The sequence below is a fragment of the Bidens hawaiensis genome, unplaced genomic scaffold, assembly GCF_021521415.1.
Source record: "Bidens hawaiensis isolate Kalapana, Puna unplaced genomic scaffold, B.hawaiensis_p1.1 tig00000458_1, whole genome shotgun sequence".
Lineage (NCBI taxonomy): Eukaryota > Viridiplantae > Streptophyta > Magnoliopsida > Asterales > Asteraceae > Bidens > Bidens hawaiensis.
Window position 1 is genome coordinate 250,268 of NW_027491030.1, and position 19,305 is coordinate 269,572.

The following is a 19,305-nucleotide window of genomic DNA, read 5'->3' on the forward strand; positions in this document are numbered from 1 at the left end:
GACGAGAACGTCGGGGGACCCAAAATGTATTAGTAATGAGGGGGGCTCAATTTTTCGGATAAATACAGATAAATTTACACTAAAGAAGCTTTGCCAATGTTTATATACATGAAGATGAGAAGCAAAGTGCAATATGTGTGATGTAAACCACGCATCTTCAAATAACCAGGCCCAAAATCAAAGCACAAGCCTCAAAAACCCAACATGCATGTGTATACTTGTAAGTGTATATATACAAAGTATAACGTCTCTCTAATGTATGTAAATTTAGTGTGTGCCCCCCATGGCTGCTATTCCTATTGCTATTGGTGTTACTTTTAACTACTCAAATCACCTTTTATGATAGCGTTAAAAAGTTTGTAAGATTTGCCAAGACAAAGCATTTTTTTTTCTAACTTTATTTATATTTTTTAATTAATTATTCTAGTACCTCATTGGCCCACGTAGGCCTGATCTAACCCATTAACCGTACAAAGTTATTAATTTATATCTTTAAAATGGTGTTTGCTTGTCTTTTGGTTACTGTGTGTTATCCATGCCATTCATATCCGTCGTTAAAAACGTTCTTCTTTTTCTTTTGTGATGAATTAGTGGGTTCGGCTCCTAAACATCGCTTTTATTAGAGATTTGATCGTGAAATATGCGACAAGTTGGAGATATTTATATAAACAGTATCATATTAATATAGTAGTAACAGTAATGTTTATTGCTACTAATACTTTTAAATCTAGAATTTTGTGGTTGGATGACACAATTTATTATGGTCTCTTTATGTGTAATTGTATTTGGTTCAACTTTAATATTTTATATTTCGTAACCAACGAAAATCACATTGAATAGCTGCTAAAGGCTATTAATTCTCTTGAAAACGTGTTATGGCCAATGTCTAATTGTTTTGTACTATATATTGAGGGACCAATGTTGCTCGATGGAAAGCCGAGAGACCTATGTTGACACATTAAGAAGACGGAGTGCTGATTGTGCTAGGATATATATCGTTGCATCGTTCAGATGCTTTGTATCGTTCGTCTCCTTCAAATACACCAGTCTCTATTTAGAGTATTCATCTTTTGAGAGAGTTCTTGTATTTCTTTGTATATCAAGTGTTTTTTTCTCAATGTATTGCTGTGTTTTGAGTAATTATAACATCATCAAATTGGTGAAGTATTAGTTTAGGAATTAATCACTGATTCACCATTGAATCTCTAATTAAGTTGTTCGAATTCCAGTTATTCTTGAGGATAATTTTTATCCGATGCATGTTTAGTCCTGCGAAACAATTGTACGTAATGGTTAAAAAACTTGCTAACTAAAACTTTAAATAATATTTTTTTATAGGTACCAAGTAATACGCCTTGAAGAATTTGTCTCATAAACTACAAGAATTTGCTAAAGCATGTAAGCAACCTATCCTAATACCAATTATCTAAAAATTAATTTGACACACTATCTAACAAATAATATTATTTTTTATACAGATGCATATACTGGTCTTTAAAAATAACGGTTGATTTTAATCATCAAGGGGTGGTGGCGCAGTTGGCTAGCGCGTAGGTCTCATAGCATTCGGAGTTATTCTGAGGTCGAGAGTTCGAGCCTCTCTCACCCCATATTGCTTTTATCATGCACCTCTCATAAAGAGGGGTTAAATTGATGCTTTTTAACTGCTGCCATTTTGTTAATTTACAGAAGTAATTTTTATTCACAATTTTTGACCATATCTGGTAACAAAATACTAGCAACTTTGCTAAACAAGGAAAATTTTGTTTTTTGGACCGGTCTGTAAAGAACAAATGTTTAGTATTTGCCGAAATAAAAGTTAATTCTGGTCTCGTTTTTGTATTGTTTAAAAGTTTAGAAACAACTTTTTAACTGCAAACACTAATTATATATGTTAGCATCTAAAAGATAGACAATTTTAATGATTTTTACCATCGAAATATAAATATCATATTTATATTAGCGCTGCTCACTGCCGCTTGAATAGGAGAACTACATGCCTAAGAGGACATTCGTGAACGTTTAAAGAAAAGAAAATATCGTTTGTTGCTAAAAACTTGATACTATGTTTGAAAATTTGAAACGTGTGTTACTATTGTCTCAGGTCATCAACTAAATGTTGAATCCGCATAATGATCACATACATTGACATTTAAGGATTTGTTTGGGTTGCAAACTTAAACAGAATTGAAATTTGAATTCTATATCTTGATGTGAGACGTTAAATTTGAATAACGATTAAATACATTGACAATATTTGTGCCTTTGGTTCGCAGAATCCATTGGAATCCAATGCAATTGGATTTTGAACCGTTTGTTCATACTGTTGATGAACAGACATACACGAACACAAACGTGTTCATTTTCTTAACGAACGAACACAAACAAGAATCACCGTTCATGCTTGGTTAAAGTTATACGAATGAACGCGAATATGCTCTGTTCGTGTTCGTTCAGTTCATTTACAAGCCTCAATTGCTTATTCGTATTCAGATTGTTTATTAAGAACATATTGAGAATTAGAATAATCAATTTAGACAAGCAATCCCAAACACCCTCAAAACCAGTTATTGATATCCAGGCACTATAAACAGCTTTAATAACAAATTCCAAAAACACCCTTCTAATTTTGTGCATAATGCAGATGTTTGGAATGTCCAAAGTTGTTGCAGAGAGAGAAGCTGCTGCTGCTGAGAATTAGGAAGTTGAGAGTTCATTGCCTCTTCAAACCATTCTTACTGAATAGACTATATCGTTTAATATCCGGTAGTTACTATATATTTGGATGTTTTGTGTCACATCATCGAGCCGTACTGAGATTCAGATGCTATAATAATGTTTGGTTGATGAAATGGTGCATTTGTAACTTCCCGGCTTTGCTCATTCCTTCAGGTGACATTACTGAATTATTATGAGAGCTAAGTGCCTTGTGCGTGTAGCTTTGCTGCGCAGGTAGCCTTCCCTGATGGCTTGTATCCGCAGCTGCGGGAACAGGCAGAGTACACCATTGGGAGGCTTTTCCTGCGGGAACAGCTTGCGTACTGCGCGTAAGGACGTCACGTCTCTGAGCATGGTGGATCCTGCGGATCCAGTTGGTCTCTGCGCAGACGTCCCTTTAGTTAAGTCTTGCGGGTCCAACTGGGCTCTGCTGGGACCTACCTCTTCAGCTGTGTTTTTTGTCTACTTAATATGATTTAATCTGACATAAAAAATACAAGTTAGGAGACTTTTGATCCAATTTTTCAAGCTATATTAGAATAACTATGTTAAAAAGTTTGAAAGGAAAATTTTGATCATTATGTCATCCATCTAATAGTTGATTTTAACCACCGGCCATAGGTAATTTTACATATCACTTATTACAAGTGTTTTTTAGCCATCAATCACTGAACACCAAGATGTTCATGCAGTTATAAGAAATCGGTTGTTGGCTTGTTGTTAAAATGTCCGCGTCAGGAGCGCACTTATACGTGATGCGCTGCGATTCCATAATGCGAGGATGATGCGCTCTAAGTCATTGTGTTAAATGTAATTAGAAAAACCATGTTAGTTCAAAAAACAATATAAGTTCTTTTAATCAAAACAATGTAGGATGTATCAAAAAAATACAATCCCGTTTTCAGGTTAGAGAGAATACAACTTTTAAGAATTCTTCATGTCCTTGTAATAAATCAGCTCTTGATGTGTTTTTATTGACCTGTAATGCCAAATCGTTTTGCTGATGTGGCAGGTGGCAAGACAGCTCGGTGTGCAAATAGAGCCTGAAAACTTGCAATTACCATCTCCTTTGTCTACTTTAGGCGAATTTGAGGTGCCACTTAAACTACCTACGTCTCTTCCTTTACCGGAAGGAAAGGTCCACTGGACTCTAGATGTCAAAATCCGCAAAAAATAATCAAATTTCTGGTATCTTACATTATATTATCAGAAAAACTAAGGTTTTAGTTTAATAAATTAGATCAAGAAAGTTATCGCTTTATTCTCTTTATCTTTCAGTATATTCTTGATATGGTTATGGTTAGTTAATTATGACGGACTAGAAAAACAAAAAATTGATCTTTATTAGAGGGGTGGCATTTGTTATTATTAATAGTTTATGTTATCATTAATCCAAAGTGTTTGAAACTTATAGTTTCTGGCAAACAGTGTGTTTCCATTGTTCAATGTTCTATCAAGATAAACAACTAGGAGTGAGCATGATACTTAAGCCACAACTTAAAGAGCAGAAAGCTCTAATTGAATTAGCCAAATCCAACAAGAGAAGTGTTTTTTTCTCAATGTATTGCTGCGTTTTGAGTTATTGTAACATCATCAAATTGGTGAAGTATTAGTTTAGGAATTAATCACTAATTCACTGTTGAATCTCTAAGTTGTTCGAATTCCTATTATTCTTGAGGGTAATATTTATCCGATGCATGATTTTGACAGCAGCAAAGTCCTGACTATAATTTATACCACGGTCCACGAAACAATTGTATGTAATGGTTAAAAAACTTGCTAACTATTTTTTTACAGGTACCAAGTAATTAACACTATCTAACAAATAAGATATTTTTATACAGATGCCTGTTTGTTTATTATATCTTCGTTAAAGAACATGTGATATTACTGTCTTTAAAAACAACAGTTGATTGAAAGCATCAAGGGGTGGTGGCGCAGTTGGCTAGCGCGTAGGTCTCATAGCATTCTGAGTTATCCTGAGGTCGAGAGTTCGAGCCTCTCTCACCCCATATTGCTTTTATCATGCACCTCTCATGAAGAGGGGTTAAATTGATGCTTTCTAAAAATACTGCCGTTTGGTTAATTTATAGAAGTAATTTTTATTGGCATTTTTTTACCATGGTAACTAGATACCAGCAGGCAGCAACTTTTCTAAAGAAGAAAACATTTGTTTTTTGGACCAGTCTGTAAAGAACAAATGTTTAGAGTATTTGCCGAAATAAAAGTTAATTTTGGTCTCGTTTTTGTACTGTTTAAAAGTTTAGAAACGACTTTTTAACTGCAAACCACTAATTATATATGTTAGCATCTAAAAGATAGACAATTCTAATGATTTTTACCATCAAAACTATTTATCATGGTATAAGTGCTCACCATCTCATACTCAACAACAACATATTTCACATCCACATACAAGTAAATCTGTTTCAATCCTCCAAGGAAGAACACTTTTAAATTAGGGCTGCTCACTGCTGCTCAAATAGGGACATTCGTGAACATTTAAAGAAACTAATGTTTGTTTCTAAAAACTTGATACTATATTTGAAAACTTGAAACCCGTGTTACCATTGTTTAGGTCATCAACTAAATGTTGAATCTGCATAATGATCACATACATTGACATTTAAGGATTTGTTTGGGTTGCAAAGTCGAACGGAATTGAAATTTGAATTCTATATCTTGATGTGAGACGTTAAATTTGAATAACGATTACATACATTGACAATATTTGTGCCTTCTGTTCGCAGAATTCATTGGAACCCAATGCAATTGGATTTTGAATTCCATCTCTTTATGTGTTTCTTGAAAAACACTTAATACCCAATAGGTTTACTAACCGGGTTATGGGTTCGAGAATACCTAAACCCATCCCATACAAAAAGATTAGTCCACAATATAGGATAGACGGAAATGCATATTCTGTTCTTTAAAATTACATGATATACAAATAAGGTCCTTTAAAATATTTCCTTTCATGCGGTGTCCTTTACATGCTATGTTTATTTGATTTTCATCCTTTAAGCTAACTGTCATCCAATTCTCCCGTTAAGTTAATGCATATGAGTAACGGGTCTCTTTTTTTAGAAGTTATTATGACACTAGTAGAAGTTGATAATTTGAGTGGGGAAAGGTTATGCTGGGATTTAGCCCCATGAAACTGTTTACTTATCCTGTTTTGTTACCGTCTCGTTTTCGAGTAATACTACACATGGTTGCCGCTTCTTATGATGCTTTGTGTATGTTTAAAAAGAATGAAAGGCGTCGAAAAATTTCCCATAAAGTAGTTTCCTTCTCCTTGACCTTGCTTGTTGGTTGTGTTGAGAACTTGAGACTCGTATGATCGATGCCATATTGACATGCATGCATAATTGGTTGAGTATTTATCTTCTATTTATCAAATTGATACTCGAAACATGTTAACATGATTGAGAATATGATTTCAACACTCAAGACCATGGTTCATGTAGAAAAAATTCAATGAATCATGTTTTGTGCTTGTGGTTTAAGTTGGTTCCGTCATAGCTCCAAGCCATGTCACAAATTCCAAACTTGATTTACATGTACAAAGTTTAGAATAGGCTCAGTATCTCTCTTTAACTTGTATATGAATCATTCTCCTTTGATAGCAACTAGTTACTACTGATGAGAGGCCTATTGCTGTTAATGCATAGCTAGTGAATAGTGATAACCGCCTAGTTCCGGCTGGTAGCATACGTTATTATTTTTTATTATAGAACTACCCACAATTAAGACAAGTTACTATTGATGACATTTACTACCGACAACATATTTGCGATGATCATAGTTGCTACTCATGGATTAGTTAATATTGTGATCATGAGTTACTAGCAAAGCTACTAGATCAAAAGAATATTTTTTTACAGCTTTCAACATGGTAATTGAATTTCGGTTTGCCGAACCTACCATGGATCCCGCCCCTTGAATCATGAGTTCTTTGGTACCAAAAATCAGAAGTCATGAACAAACTCGCACCCCAGACCTCCTAATTGTTTCCATTGTTTACTTGGTTACCATTCGATATTTAAGTAAACTCCAACTAGCTTAAATGGCATAATGACACACTAAAATCATCAACATTTAATCTATAATAGGCATACTACACGCTATTACAATAAATTGAGGTTTATTAAACAGATGAAGATCAAGAAAATAACATCATGACTACTAATTAACTCAAAAACAATTGTTAAGTACTCAAAAACAACAAGATATCAAACAGATGAAGATTGAGATAATAACATCATAACAACTAATTCAAAAACAATTGCAAGTAATCCACAAAATCCTAAAATCAAACTCAAAAAACCTCAACAACCGCAACCGCCCGACATCAAATCACCGATTAACAAGTGCTCCTCTAACCAAACCAGTTCCAAAGCCAAACCCCATACTAGAAGTTCCAAACCCAAACCCCATGCTAGAGCATCTGCGAGGTGGAACACCCGGCCTCGGCCGTCGTGGATAATAAACGCACCCCGGGTGTTGGTTCTCGTAACCAAATCCAGCCGGTTTCTCCTCCGTCCCAAGAGGAGTCGTAAATTTCTCCCCACTCTCATACTTATACTTGAAACTTAAAACCCCGTTCAGTTTACCGGACGGCCTTCTAAGTACTTGATAACTAACTGTCTTAGCCGTCTTCCCATTACCCTTAAAACCTTCGAGAAGCTCCTTAACCGGAACATGAACCTCCCCTAAATCCTTCCCACCGAACATCCCCTCCACCTTTATCCTAACCACCAGCGTCAAACCCGAGACTTCTTCATCGATGACGAACTTCATGGGTAAGTTCCACGTTGGGTCGGCATCACCGGTTTTGTCCGTATTGGTTCGTTGCTTCTGATGCTTGCCGGTTGCGTCCGAGATGAAAGCGACCGCGTAAACACTCGACTTGCCGGTGAATCTAGATTTCTTGACTCCGGTTGCCGAGACGAGGGTGAGGTTTAAGTTTCCGTACTCCATGTTGTTAACACCAGGATATCTAAACAACACAAGATTACAATATGTTAACAAAGAAAGATAAGTAAACCACGTATTTATAATAAATAAATGCTTTGCATGCAAGCAACTATCCTAATACGAATTATCTAAAAAATAATTTGAACTACGTTCAAATTTCAAATACAAACTCGTTTTAATTAAAATAATTCATATTTTATTTTTAGTCCTCCATCTTTATAACTTTCATCATCCTTTCTTAAACCACCCCTTAAGAACAAAACAGTACCACCATTCAAGTGTGTTGCGAAATTCGTCATTTTTCAAGTTTTCAAAACTCTAAACGTCAATGTTTGTACGATTTATTATTAAAGTTGTTACTCATGTGCATCAACTTAACGGAGGAATTGGATGATAGTTAGCTTAAAGGACAAAAATCAAATAAACATAGCGTGTAAAAGACACCAGCTGAAAGTAAACATTTTAAAGGACCTGGGGTAAGTTTAAAAACAAAATTTGTATTGGTTTCTAAAGATTTAATAAACATAGCAAAAAATTGGATGTTATACTTACAACTGTAAGTAAATCATCTTCTAAGAACTTCATATTTTTGCCTAATATTTGTGTAAATATAGGCTTCTTCATATTTTAATATGAAATGAAATGTTTGTTATGTGATGTTGTATTAATTCAGAACATAGAAAACCTGGGGAAAGCTGGTGAAACTGTCAAAGTTGTTTCAGGACATTTTCGCAACCATTTGATGCCTAAATCGCTTGCATTCCCGAACGTCGATAGATTTGCGTATTTATATATAAAGATAGATACTGAATTGCGTTCACCGGTCGACAAAGATGAAATTATATCTGAGGTATGCCTTTTCTCTCCGCTGTGTTTTTTGTCTACTTAATATGATTTAATCTGACATAAAAAGTACAAGTTAGGAGACTTTTGATCCAATTTTTCAAGCTATATTAGAATAACTATGTTAAAAAGTTTGAAAGGAAAATTTTGATCATTATGTCATCCATCTAATAGTTGATTTTAACCACCGGCCATAGGTAATTTTACATATCACTTATTACAAGTGTTTTTTAGCCATCAATCACTGAACACCAAGATGTTCATGCAGTTATAAGAAATCGGTTGTTGGCTTGTTGTTAAAATGTCCGCGTCAGGAGCGCACTTATACGTGATGCGCTGCGATTCCATAATGCGAGGATGATGCGCTCTAAGTCATTGTGTTAAATGTAATTAGAAAAACCATGTTAGTTCAAAAAACAATATAAGTTCTTTTAATCAAAACAATGTAGGATGTATCAAAAAAATACAATCCCGTTTTCAGGTTAGAGAGAATACAACTTTTAAGAATTCTTCATGTCCTTGTAATAAATCAGCTCTTGATGTGTTTTTATTGACCTGTAATGCCAAATCGTTTTGCTGATGTGGCAGGTGGCAAGACAGCTCGGTGTGCAAATAGAGCCTGAAAACTTGCAATTACCATCTCCTTTGTCTACTTTAGGCGAATTTGAGGTGCCACTTAAACTACCTACGTCTCTTCCTTTACCGGAAGGCAAGGTCCACTGGACTCTAGATGTCAAAATCCGCAAAAAATAATCAAATTTCTGGTATCTTACATTATATTATCAGAAAAACTAAGGTTTTAGTTTAATAAATTAGATCAAGAAAGTTATCGCTTTATCCTCTTTATCTTTCAGTATATTCTTGATATGGTTATGGTTAGTTAATTATGACGGACTAGAAAAACAAAAAATTGATCTTTATTAGAGGGGTGGCATTTGTTATTATTAATAGTTTATGTTATCATTAATCCAAAGTGTTTGAAACTTATAGTTTCTGGCAAACAGTGTGTTTCCATTGTTCAATGTTCTATCAAGATAAACAACTAGGAGTGAGCATGATACTTAAGCCACAACTTAAAGAGCAGAAAGCTCTAATTGAATTAGCCAAATCCAACAAGAGAAGTGTTTTTTTCTCAATGTATTGCTGCGTTTTGAGTTATTGTAACATCATCAAATTGGTGAAGTATTAGTTTAGGAATTAATCACTAATTCACTGTTGAATCTCTAAGTTGTTCGAATTCCTATTATTCTTGAGGGTAATATTTATCCGATGCATGATTTTGACAACAGCAAAGTCCGGACTATAATTTATACCACGGTCCACGAAACAATTGTATGTAATGGTTAAAAAACTTGCTAACTATTTTTTTACAGGTACCAAGTAATTAACACTATCTAACAAATAAAATATTTTTATACAGATGCCTGTTTGTTTATTATATCTTCGTTAAAGAACATGTGATATTACTGTCTTTAAAAACAACAGTTGATTGAAAGCATCAAGGGGTGGTGGCGCAGTTGGCTAGCGCGTAGGTCTCATAGCATTCTGAGTTATCCTGAGGTCGAGAGTTCGAGCCTCTATCACCCCATATTGCTTTTATCATGCACCTCTCATAAAGAGGGGTTAAATTGATGCTTTCTAAAAATACTGCCTTATAGAAGTAATTTTTATTGGCATTTTTTTACCATGGTAACTAGATACCAGCAGGCAGCAACTTTTCTAAAGAAGAAAACATTTGTTTTTTGGACCAGTCTGTAAAGAACAAATGTTTAGAGTATTTGCCGAAATAAAAGTTAATTTTTGTCTCGTTTTTGTACTGTTTAAAAGTTTAGAAACGACTTTTTAACTGCAAACCACTAATTATATATGTTAGCATCTAAATGATAGACAATTCTAATGATTTTTACCATCAAAACTATTTATCATGGTATAAGTGCTCACCATCTCATACTCAACAACAACATATTTCACATCCACATACAAGTAAATCTGTTTCAATCCTCCAAGGAAGAACACTTTTAAATTAGGGCTGCTCACTGCTGCTCAAATAGGGACATTCGTGAACATTTAAAGAAACTAATGTTTGTTTCTAAAAACTTGATACTATATTTGAAAACTTGAAACCCGTGTTACCATTGTTTAGGTCATCAACTAAATGTTGAATCTGCATAATGATCACATACATTGACATTTAAGGATTTGTTTGGGTTGCAAAGTCGAACGGAATTGAAATTTGAATTCTATATCTTGATGTGAGACGTTAAATTTGAATAACGATTACATACATTGACAATATTTGTGCCTTCTGTTCGCAGAATTCATTGGAACCCAATGCAATTGGATTTTGAATTCCATCTCTTTATGTGTTTCTTGAAAAACACTTAATACCCAATAGGTTTACTAACCGGGTTATGGGTTCGAGAATACCTAAACCCATCCCATACGAAAAGATTAGTCCACAATATAGGATAGACGGAAATGCATATTCTGTTCTTTAAAATTACATGATATACAAATAAGGTCCTTTAAAATATTTCCTTTCATGCGGTTTCCTTTACATGCTATGTTTATTTGATTTTCATCCTTTAAGCTAACTGTCATCCAATTCCCCCGTTAAGTTAATGCATATGAGTAACGGGTCTCTTTTTTTAGAAGTTATTATGAGACTAGTAGAAGTTGATAATTTGAGTGGGGAAAGGTTATGCTGGGATTTAGCCCCATGAAACTGTTTACTTATCCTGTTTTGTTACCGTCTCGTTTTCTACACATGGTTGCCGCTTCTTATGATGCTTTGTGTATGTTTAAAAAGAATGAAAGGCGTCGAAAAATTTCCCATAAAGTAGTTTCCTTCTCCTTGACCTTGCTTGTTGGTTGTGTTGAGAACTTGAGACTCGTATGATCGATGCCATATTGACATGCATGCATAATTGGTTGAGTATTTATCTTCTATTTATCAAATTGATACTCGAAACATGTTAACATGATTGAGAATATGATTTCAACACTCAAGACCATGGTTCATGTAGAAAAAATTCAATGAATCATGTTTTGTGCTTGTGGTTTAAGTTGGTTCCGTCATAGCTCCAAGCCATGTCACAAATTCCAAACTTGATTTACATGTACAAAGTTTAGAATAGGCTCAGTATCTCTCTTTAACTTGTATATGAATCATTCTCCTTTGATAGCAACTAGTTACTACTGATGAGAGGCCTATTGCTGTTAATGCATAGCTAGTGAATAGTGATAACCGCCTAGTTCCGGCTGATAGCATACGTTATTATTTTTTATTATAGAACTACCCACAATTAAGACAAGTTACTATTGATGACATTTACTACCGACAACATATTTGCGATGATCATAGTTGCTACTCATGGATTAGTTAATATTGTGATCATGAGTTACTAGCAAAGCTACTAGATCAAAAGAATATTTTTTTACAGCTTTCAACATGGTAATTGAATTTCGGTTTGCCGAACCTACCATGGATCCCGCCCCTTGAATCATGAGTTCTTTGGTACCAAAAATCAGAAGTCATGAACAAACTCGCACCCCAGACCTCCTAATTGTTTCCATTGTTTACTTGGTTACCATTCGATATTTAAGTAAACTCCAACTAGCTTAAATGGCATAATGACACACTAAAATCATCAACATTTAATCTATAATAGGCATACTAAACGCTATTACAATAAATTGAGGTTTATTAAACAGATGAAGATCAAGAAAATAACATCATGACTACTAATTAATTCAAAAACAATTGTTAAGTACTCAAAAACAACAAGATATCAAACAGATGAAGATTGAGATAATAACATCATAACAACTAATTCAAAAACAATTGCAAGTAATCCACAAAATCCTAAAATCAAACTCAAAAAACCTCAACAACCGCAACCGCCCGACATCAAATCACCGATTAACAAGTGCTCCTCTAACCAAACCAGTTCCAAAGCCAAACCCCATACTAGAAGTTCCAAACCCAAACCCCATGCTAGAGCATCTGCGAGGTGGAACACCCGGCCTCGGCCGTCGTGGATAATAAACGCACCCCGGGTGTTGGTTCTCGTAACCAAATCCAGCCGGTTTCTCCTCCGTCCCAAGAGGAGTCGTAAATTTCTCCCCACTCTCATACTTATACTTGAAACTTAAAACCCCGTTCAGTTTACCGGACGGCCTTCTAAGTACTTGATAACTAACTGTCTTAGCCGTCTTCCCATTACCCTTAAAACCTTCGAGAAGCTCCTTAACCGGAACATGAACCTCCCCTAAATCCTTCCCACCGAACATCCCCTCCACCTTTATCCTAACCACCAGCGTCAAACCCGAGACTTCTTCATCGATGACGAACTTCATGGGTAAGTTCCACGTTGGGTCGGCATCACCGGTTTTGTCCGTATTGGTTCGTTGCTTCTGATGCTTGCCGGTTGCGTCCGAGATGAAAGCGACCGCGTAAACACTCGACTTGCCGGTGAATCTAGATTTCTTGACTCCGGTTGCCGAGACGAGGGTGAGGTTTAAGTTTCCGTACTCCATGTTGTTAACACCAGGATATCTAAACAACACAAGATTACAATATGTTAACAAAGAAAGATAAGTAAACCACGTATTTATAATAAATAAATGCTTTGCATGCAAGCAACTATCCTAATACGAATTATCTAAAAATTAATTTGAACTACATTCAAATTTCAAATACAAACTCGTTTTAATTAAAATAATTCATATTTTATTTTTAGTCCTCCATCTTTATAACTTTCATCATCCTTTCTTAAACCACCCCTTAAGAACAAAACAGTACCACCATTCAAGTGTGTTGCGAAATCCGTCATTTTTCAAGTTTTCAAAACTCTAAACGTCGATGTTTGTACGATTTATTATTAAAGTTGTTACTCATGTGCATCAACTTAACGAAGGAATTGGATGATAGTTAGCTTAAAGGACAAAAATCAAAAAAACATAGCGTGTAAAAGACACCAGTTGAAAGTAAACATTTTAAAGGACCTGATTCGTAAATCAGGTAAGTTTAAAAACAAAATTTGTATTGGTTTCTAAAGATTTAATAAACATAGCAAAAAATTGGATGTTATACTTACAACTGTAAGTAAATCATCTTCTAAGAACTTCATATTTTTGCCTAATATTTGTGTAAATTTAGGCTTCTTCATATTTTAATATGAAATGAAATGTTTGTTACGTGATGTTGTATTAATTCAGAACATAGAAAACCTGGGGAAAGCTGGTGAAACTGTCAAAGTTGTTTCAGGACATTTTCGCAACCATTTGATGCCTAAATTGCTTGCATTCCCGAACGTCGATAGATTTGCGTATTTATATATAAAGATAGATACTGAATTGCGTTCACCGGTCGACAAAGATGAAATTATATCTGAGGTATGCCTTTTCTCTCCGCTGTTGAAGAAACACTAAGTGACCCCTGGCAAATTACGGATAATCTGGGGGTTAAATAGATGTTTCCCACGAGGGGTTAGACCCGGCAAAGATGGTTTCTTCTGACAGTTTCGGGACGTGCAGGAAGTTATGGCGACGTGACAGTATATGGTCATTCCAGACGCTTTTTCAGGCGCGTGGGCGCTATTTTTCGGGCGCGTGGCCGCGAAATTAATGGCACGCGTCCTTTCAACAGCTGTTGCCAGCCTGCTCTTTGCCACGTGTCATAGTTTCATTGCACCTGCGATTTCTCTCTCTTCCGCATTAAATTCATCGCATTAATTACGATGAGTATATAAAGGGGGAGAGGGTCCTTTGTAATCCACACTTTCACTTCTCTCTTCATATTCTAAACGATTTCCGGCGAATACTCACTATTCCGTCGAGCATTCTTCTGAAATCGTTTTTCTGTACATCCGAAACATGTCTTATACCCGTGATTTTGAGGCCACTGCCGAGGAGTCGGAGTTGTTCGTCGAGAACCCGACGTCGACGTCCGAAAAGGACGACAAGAGCACTGCTGGCGAGTGCCAGTGTGCTCTTCCGGCCGAGCTTTTTCAGTACATCGTCCGGAAGTTCATGCTCGAGTCGTTCGAGCCTGAGTTTCCGGGGTCACACCAGACGGTGTACGATGCCCCCAAGGGCAAAATAGGGGTGTCTGCTGCATTCTTCGTTTATGGGAATCTCAGGTTCCCATTGACGAAGTTTGTATATCGTGTCTTGGAGAGGCACGGTGTGCATTTGACGGAGGTACACCCGATGGCGATCGCCAAGATCCGCCACTTTGAGTGGGTGTGCCTCATTCTGGGCGTGGAGCCCCACGTAGATCGGTTGATGACCTTCTACTCGTGGAAGTGTATCCAGGGGTGGTACACCTTGGTCAATCGGATCAAGGGGTTGAAGATCTGCGCTACCGAGCGCAGTCTTCGGTCGTGGAAGCGGGAGTTTTTCTTTATCTCCGCTCGCGTCGTCCCCCTTGCGATGACGTATAAGAATGGGAGAGCACTCCCCGCCCTTCACGCCCTTAACCACCAGGAGGCGGAGTGGTTCGCCAAGATCTCCCGGATCCAGACTCCGGTGTACCGCTTTGCGGAGTCTGGGATGGTGATGCTTGGGATGAGCCGGGTGTGGAAGGAGGCGTCCCAGATTCCTATCGTCCTCGAATACGGTTTGAACTCTGTCCCTTACGGTATGCTCTGTCTTCTTTGTTGATATAGGTTTTTCTTCTAACTGTTTCTTCTTTTTATTTCAGAGGGAAACGACTTGCGGTCTCTCCTGCAGCCGCGGGAGAGTGATGGTCCCACCCGGATGGGTACTCGTGCTCTCGATGAGAACGAGTTGCCCATCTTGGAGCAAACGAGGGATCGGTTTGTGGAGGTCTACCCGCCAGGCCACCCTATTCTGAGCGCCACGCGGTCAGGTAAGGAGTTATTCAACCCTCGACCTCTCAATGCTGAAACCTCTGCTGGAATTCCTCTAATATTGTCATCTTCTGATGAGGAATCCGCAGATGGTCCTCCGTTGGTGCGGAAAAAGAAGGCTGCCGGCGGGAAAGGGAAGGCGAATGTTGCCTCCACTGCCGATCCGGTGCATCGGTCTGATTCAGAGACCGAAAGCGAGGAGGTGGCGGGGAACCCTGGTGGTGATAAGACCACTGCTCTGGAGGCTGAGACGACTGTCACCTCCGAGCAGCCCAAGACGACGACGGTGAGCGGCGTGAAGAGGCCGGCTCCATCGGGTTCGTCCCCGCCTGTTCGCACTTTTAGGCTCAAGAAAACCCGTAAGTACAAACTTCCTTTACTTTTAACTTCATATCTTTCCGCCATTATACTTATATCTTCTTTGTACAGGCGTGGATGCTACCGCATTCCAGGGTGGAGCGGGGAGGAGCGCCTCCGGACCCATGACGGTAGGTTTGGTCAACCTACCTGAGGCGATGACCCAGGCGTCTGCGCCTGCTTCAGTTGGTTCAGTTGCTCACCCGGTTGAGCCAACTGTTCCAACTGTGATGACATCGCCGCCGGCTGTCAGTGCCATATTTACTGATTCTTTCAATGAGCCGGCGGTGACTATTTCTGCGGGCTCTTCCGCAGCGGCAACCACGGTTGTGAGTTCACCCCCGGTGAGTTCACCTCCGTTGGTTTCTACCGCGGCGGCCTCCACCATGCCTCCTCCATCGTCGGCAACTACGGCCGATCCTTCAGGTATGTTTGGGGCTTCTCGCCAGCCTCTGCCTCCTTCCCATCTGCCTGACCTTTTGGATGGATATCCGTTAGGTTCAGGTGATGGGTTTGGCGGCTACAGGCCTGTCGTCGACCCTACAGGTGCGTAGGGTTATTTTAGCCTTTATTTTATATATATATATATTTTTTATCGTCTTTTCCTAACTGCTTTTTGCTTTTGCAGTGTCGGATTCCAATGAAGTGTATGTTCCACGATGGAACATCCGCCGAGGAACAACCCTTCGCACGCCTGTGGAGTGCGTGGAGTGGGCTCGTCACGCAGCTCCCAGTGGTGCGTTGGGGGAAGCAATGGCTAGCTACCAGGAGGGTAAGCTAACCAATGAGCTTCGGATTCACCTGGCCCGGATGCAGCCGCGCGTCGAGCTGCTTTGTCGTGAAAACGACAAGTTAAAAGCAGCTCGTATCCAAGAAGTAGCTCAGGCGCGGGCTGTCCGGGGGGAGAACAAGAGGCTTACCGCAGTGGCTGCGGAAAAGGAGAAGGCCTTCAAGGCCCTTGAAGTTGAAGTTTAGGCCCGTCTCGAGGCCCGTTCAAAGGCTGCCCAAGCTGTTAACGAACAGCTTCGGCTGGCTAAGGAAACAGCACGGAACGCAACTGAGAGGGCCACCAAGGCTGAAGCTGTTGCTGAGCCTCTACGCATTGAGAACGAGGAGCTTAAAGCCAAGCTAGAGAGGCTCCAGCAGGCTCATGATGCCTTGGCTATGGAAGACGCCAAGAAGCTCCAAGAGATCTTGGACCAGAGGGGCGTGCTTGACCACACTGAGCGGAAGCTAAAAGGCGTTGAAGAGGCTGCTGCAAAGGAAGTGTTGCTTGCCAACCTTAATAAAAGTAAAGCCGAACGCGCCCGTAACCAAGCTCAAGCCGCCCTCCAGGAGGCTCTGGTTGCCAAGGAATGGCTTCTTCGAGAAGCGTTGTCTTAGGTATGCGTAATTTCATAATATCTTTACGCTTTTCTTTGTAAATAGAAAAAGTTTTGATACTTGTATTTTTTCTTGTAGGTTGTGCATCGAGTCTTCACGGACACATCATACGACGATGCCATGAGCGCAGCCCTCAACGCTTCTCATGAGGATGGGGAAAAGGCCGGCTTCCTGCTTGGTCTAGGGTTCGTTGAGAAAGGCATCCCTCCTTCCAACTTCCCTTTATATGACGTTGATACTGAAGCTGTATATGACCAAGCAGTGAATCAGTATGCCGCCTTCCCGCATCCGGTGGTGGAGAAGGTGAACGAAGTTGCTGTTGCTGATGATGGGCTAGCTATCCTTAAAGCTTTCCTTGAACCGCCACGCTCTACTGATGGTGCGGGTCCAAGTGGAAGTGGTCCTGAAGCTTGATCCTGAAGATCCCTTTCCACCATTAGAGTAGATTTTTATTTTTGTATAGCTTCTTTTGTATGAGGGTATGTACCCAGCAATCTGTAATATTTGAATTTCGATGGAATAAAGATTATTTGCCAATTCCTTGCCTTGTTTATTTTACGCATATTTTGATTTAACTTAGCAATTTCTTTAGTATTTAGATAAGTTAACTTTTCAACGTGGCAGATAATAAGTTAAAGTTTTGCGTCCTCTTTCGTGATTGTGCGGATAAGACCGTCACTTGCACTTAGTAGGATGGCTAAGCTTTACCTATATCTGACCTGCGTGGAAGTTTTCCTCATCTTTTCCTTTAAAATTTTCTAAGTGTTTTGAATAGGTTAACCGTTCGACGCGTGGTTGTCAATAGGTTAGTTCGGTTTCTTCTATCATGATTTGTGCGGTTAGGACCGGCACTTTCATTTAGTGGGATCACCAAACTTTACCTATGACTGACCTGCGTGAAGGTTTGCCGTTTTGTGTTTATGCGGGTTTTGCCGCCTTCCACAAGCAACGACTTTACACTTATTTATGCGGTGAAAACCGGCATCGGCGTTTTGAATAAATTAACCGTTCGACGCGCGGTTGTCAATAGGTTAGTTTGGTTTCCTCTATCATGATTTGTGCGGTTAGGACCGGCACTTTCATTTAGTGGGATGACCAAACTTCACCTATGACTGACCTGCGTGAAGGTTTGCCGTTTTTTGTGTTTATGCGGGTTTTGCCGCCTTCCACAAGCAACGACTTCCCCACTTATGGGGTGAAGACCGGCATATTAGTGTGGAAAGTTCATAAGTATAAATGTAAGATTATCAGCATCAATGTTTTAAGGAGAATCATTTCCATTAGAAGTGGCTCTGGGCCTTTTCTTTACAAGTTTGGAATTGATCTACATACAAACTGTGTACTTGAGCTCCCTTACATGTTGTTGGGATGGGAGTGCCATCGAGCCGATATGCACCTGGTTCGGGATCTCGTTGTTTACGCAGTATGTAGTCTCCAACATTGAAGCTGCAATTTTATTCGTGTTTTCCCCAACTGGGGTTCTACACACATCAGCCTGCTCAGCGTTCGTTACGCCACGAGGTGCGCGAGCGTCCCATCTCTGACAAATGCTTCGACGATGTCCTTCACGTCTGTGCATTCTTCAGTGTTGTGGCCTTTTGTCCTGTGAAAGTCACAGTATTTACTCCGATCAGCATTGTGACGATGTCGGATTATTGGAGCCTTTGGCCATGGGAGCTTCTCAGTGGCGAATATCTCGGTGACGCTTTTAGTGAGTGGCGTCCATCTGTTCTGGTTCGAGTGTACGTTATCCCTTCCGCCTAACCGATGTTGCAAGCCGGATGAGGTGTCAAAGTTTACCCTTGACTGCCAAATGCCTAGCTTTCGCTTTTTGTTTAGTCGGGCGGTAAGGACGTTGTCTTCTCTTGTTTTCTGGGTGTAGAGGTTTGTGCTCTGGGGAAGATCTCTACCCAATTGCTTCTCCGTTTCCGCAAAGTGTTTAGCTGCTGTCATGATGGCATCCCATGTGGATGGCATGCCATCTTTACCCGTTAAGGTGCGGATGAGCTCTGGGTCGTTCGCGCCCTGGATGAAAGCAGCGCGAACAAGATCTTCGCTAATATTACCCAGACTTAGCTTCTTTGAGTTGAAGCGAGTGATGAAGTCTGGCAAAGATTCATCTTCTTCTCGAATGCAATTGAGGATTGTC

At 39.0% G+C, this 19,305-nt stretch overlaps 3 protein-coding genes and 2 non-coding genes across 5 annotated transcripts; 3 read left to right on the plus strand and 2 right to left on the minus strand.

The window, feature by feature from the left end:
• Positions 1 to 1,524: 1,524 nt before the first annotated feature.
• Positions 1,525 to 1,610, plus strand: TRNAM-CAU (transfer RNA methionine (anticodon CAU)). The gene is given in 2 exon segments: positions 1,525 to 1,562; positions 1,575 to 1,610. It is a non-coding gene; the product is annotated as a tRNA-Met (tRNA).
• A 3,034-nt stretch (positions 1,611 to 4,644) lies between these two features.
• On the plus strand, positions 4,645 to 4,730 carry TRNAM-CAU (transfer RNA methionine (anticodon CAU)). The gene is given in 2 exon segments: positions 4,645 to 4,682; positions 4,695 to 4,730. It is a non-coding gene; the product is annotated as a tRNA-Met (tRNA).
• Positions 4,731 to 7,056: 2,326 nt separating this feature from the next.
• Positions 7,057 to 7,755, minus strand: LOC143626086 (protein SRC2-like). Its single transcript, XM_077096259.1, has one exon. The coding sequence runs from the start codon at positions 7,699 to 7,701 to the stop codon at positions 7,078 to 7,080; it is 624 nt and encodes a 207-aa protein (XP_076952374.1). The 5' UTR covers positions 7,702 to 7,755; the 3' UTR covers positions 7,057 to 7,077.
• Positions 7,756 to 8,088: 333 nt separating this feature from the next.
• LOC143627356 (uncharacterized) lies at positions 8,089 to 9,294 on the plus strand. Its single transcript, XM_077097202.1, has 4 exons — positions 8,089 to 8,174; positions 8,227 to 8,254; positions 8,372 to 8,548; positions 9,130 to 9,294. The coding sequence occupies exons 1-4, from the start codon at positions 8,089 to 8,091 to the stop codon at positions 9,292 to 9,294; spliced, it is 456 nt and encodes a 151-aa protein (XP_076953317.1).
• Positions 9,295 to 12,435: 3,141 nt separating this feature from the next.
• On the minus strand, positions 12,436 to 13,134 carry LOC143626098 (protein SRC2-like). The gene has a single exon (XM_077096266.1). The coding sequence runs from the start codon at positions 13,078 to 13,080 to the stop codon at positions 12,457 to 12,459; it is 624 nt and encodes a 207-aa protein (XP_076952381.1). The 5' UTR covers positions 13,081 to 13,134; the 3' UTR covers positions 12,436 to 12,456.
• Between the last annotated feature and the right edge of the window lie 6,171 nt (positions 13,135 to 19,305).

Coding starts and splice junctions, on each gene's coding strand:
- LOC143626086 (XM_077096259.1), bottom strand. CDS start 7,701: ATGGAGTACGGAAACTTAAACCTCACCCTCGTCTCGGCAACCGGAGTC.
- LOC143627356 (XM_077097202.1), top strand. CDS start 8,089: ATGATAGTTAGCTTAAAGGACAAAAATCAAATAAACATAGCGTGTAAA. Junction 8,175..8,226: donor AACATTTTAAAGGACCTGGG/GTAAGTTTAAAA, acceptor TAATAAACATAG/CAAAAAATTGGATGTTATAC. Junction 8,549..9,129: donor AAGATGAAATTATATCTGAG/GTATGCCTTTTC, acceptor CTGATGTGGCAG/GTGGCAAGACAGCTCGGTGT.
- LOC143626098 (XM_077096266.1), bottom strand. CDS start 13,080: ATGGAGTACGGAAACTTAAACCTCACCCTCGTCTCGGCAACCGGAGTC.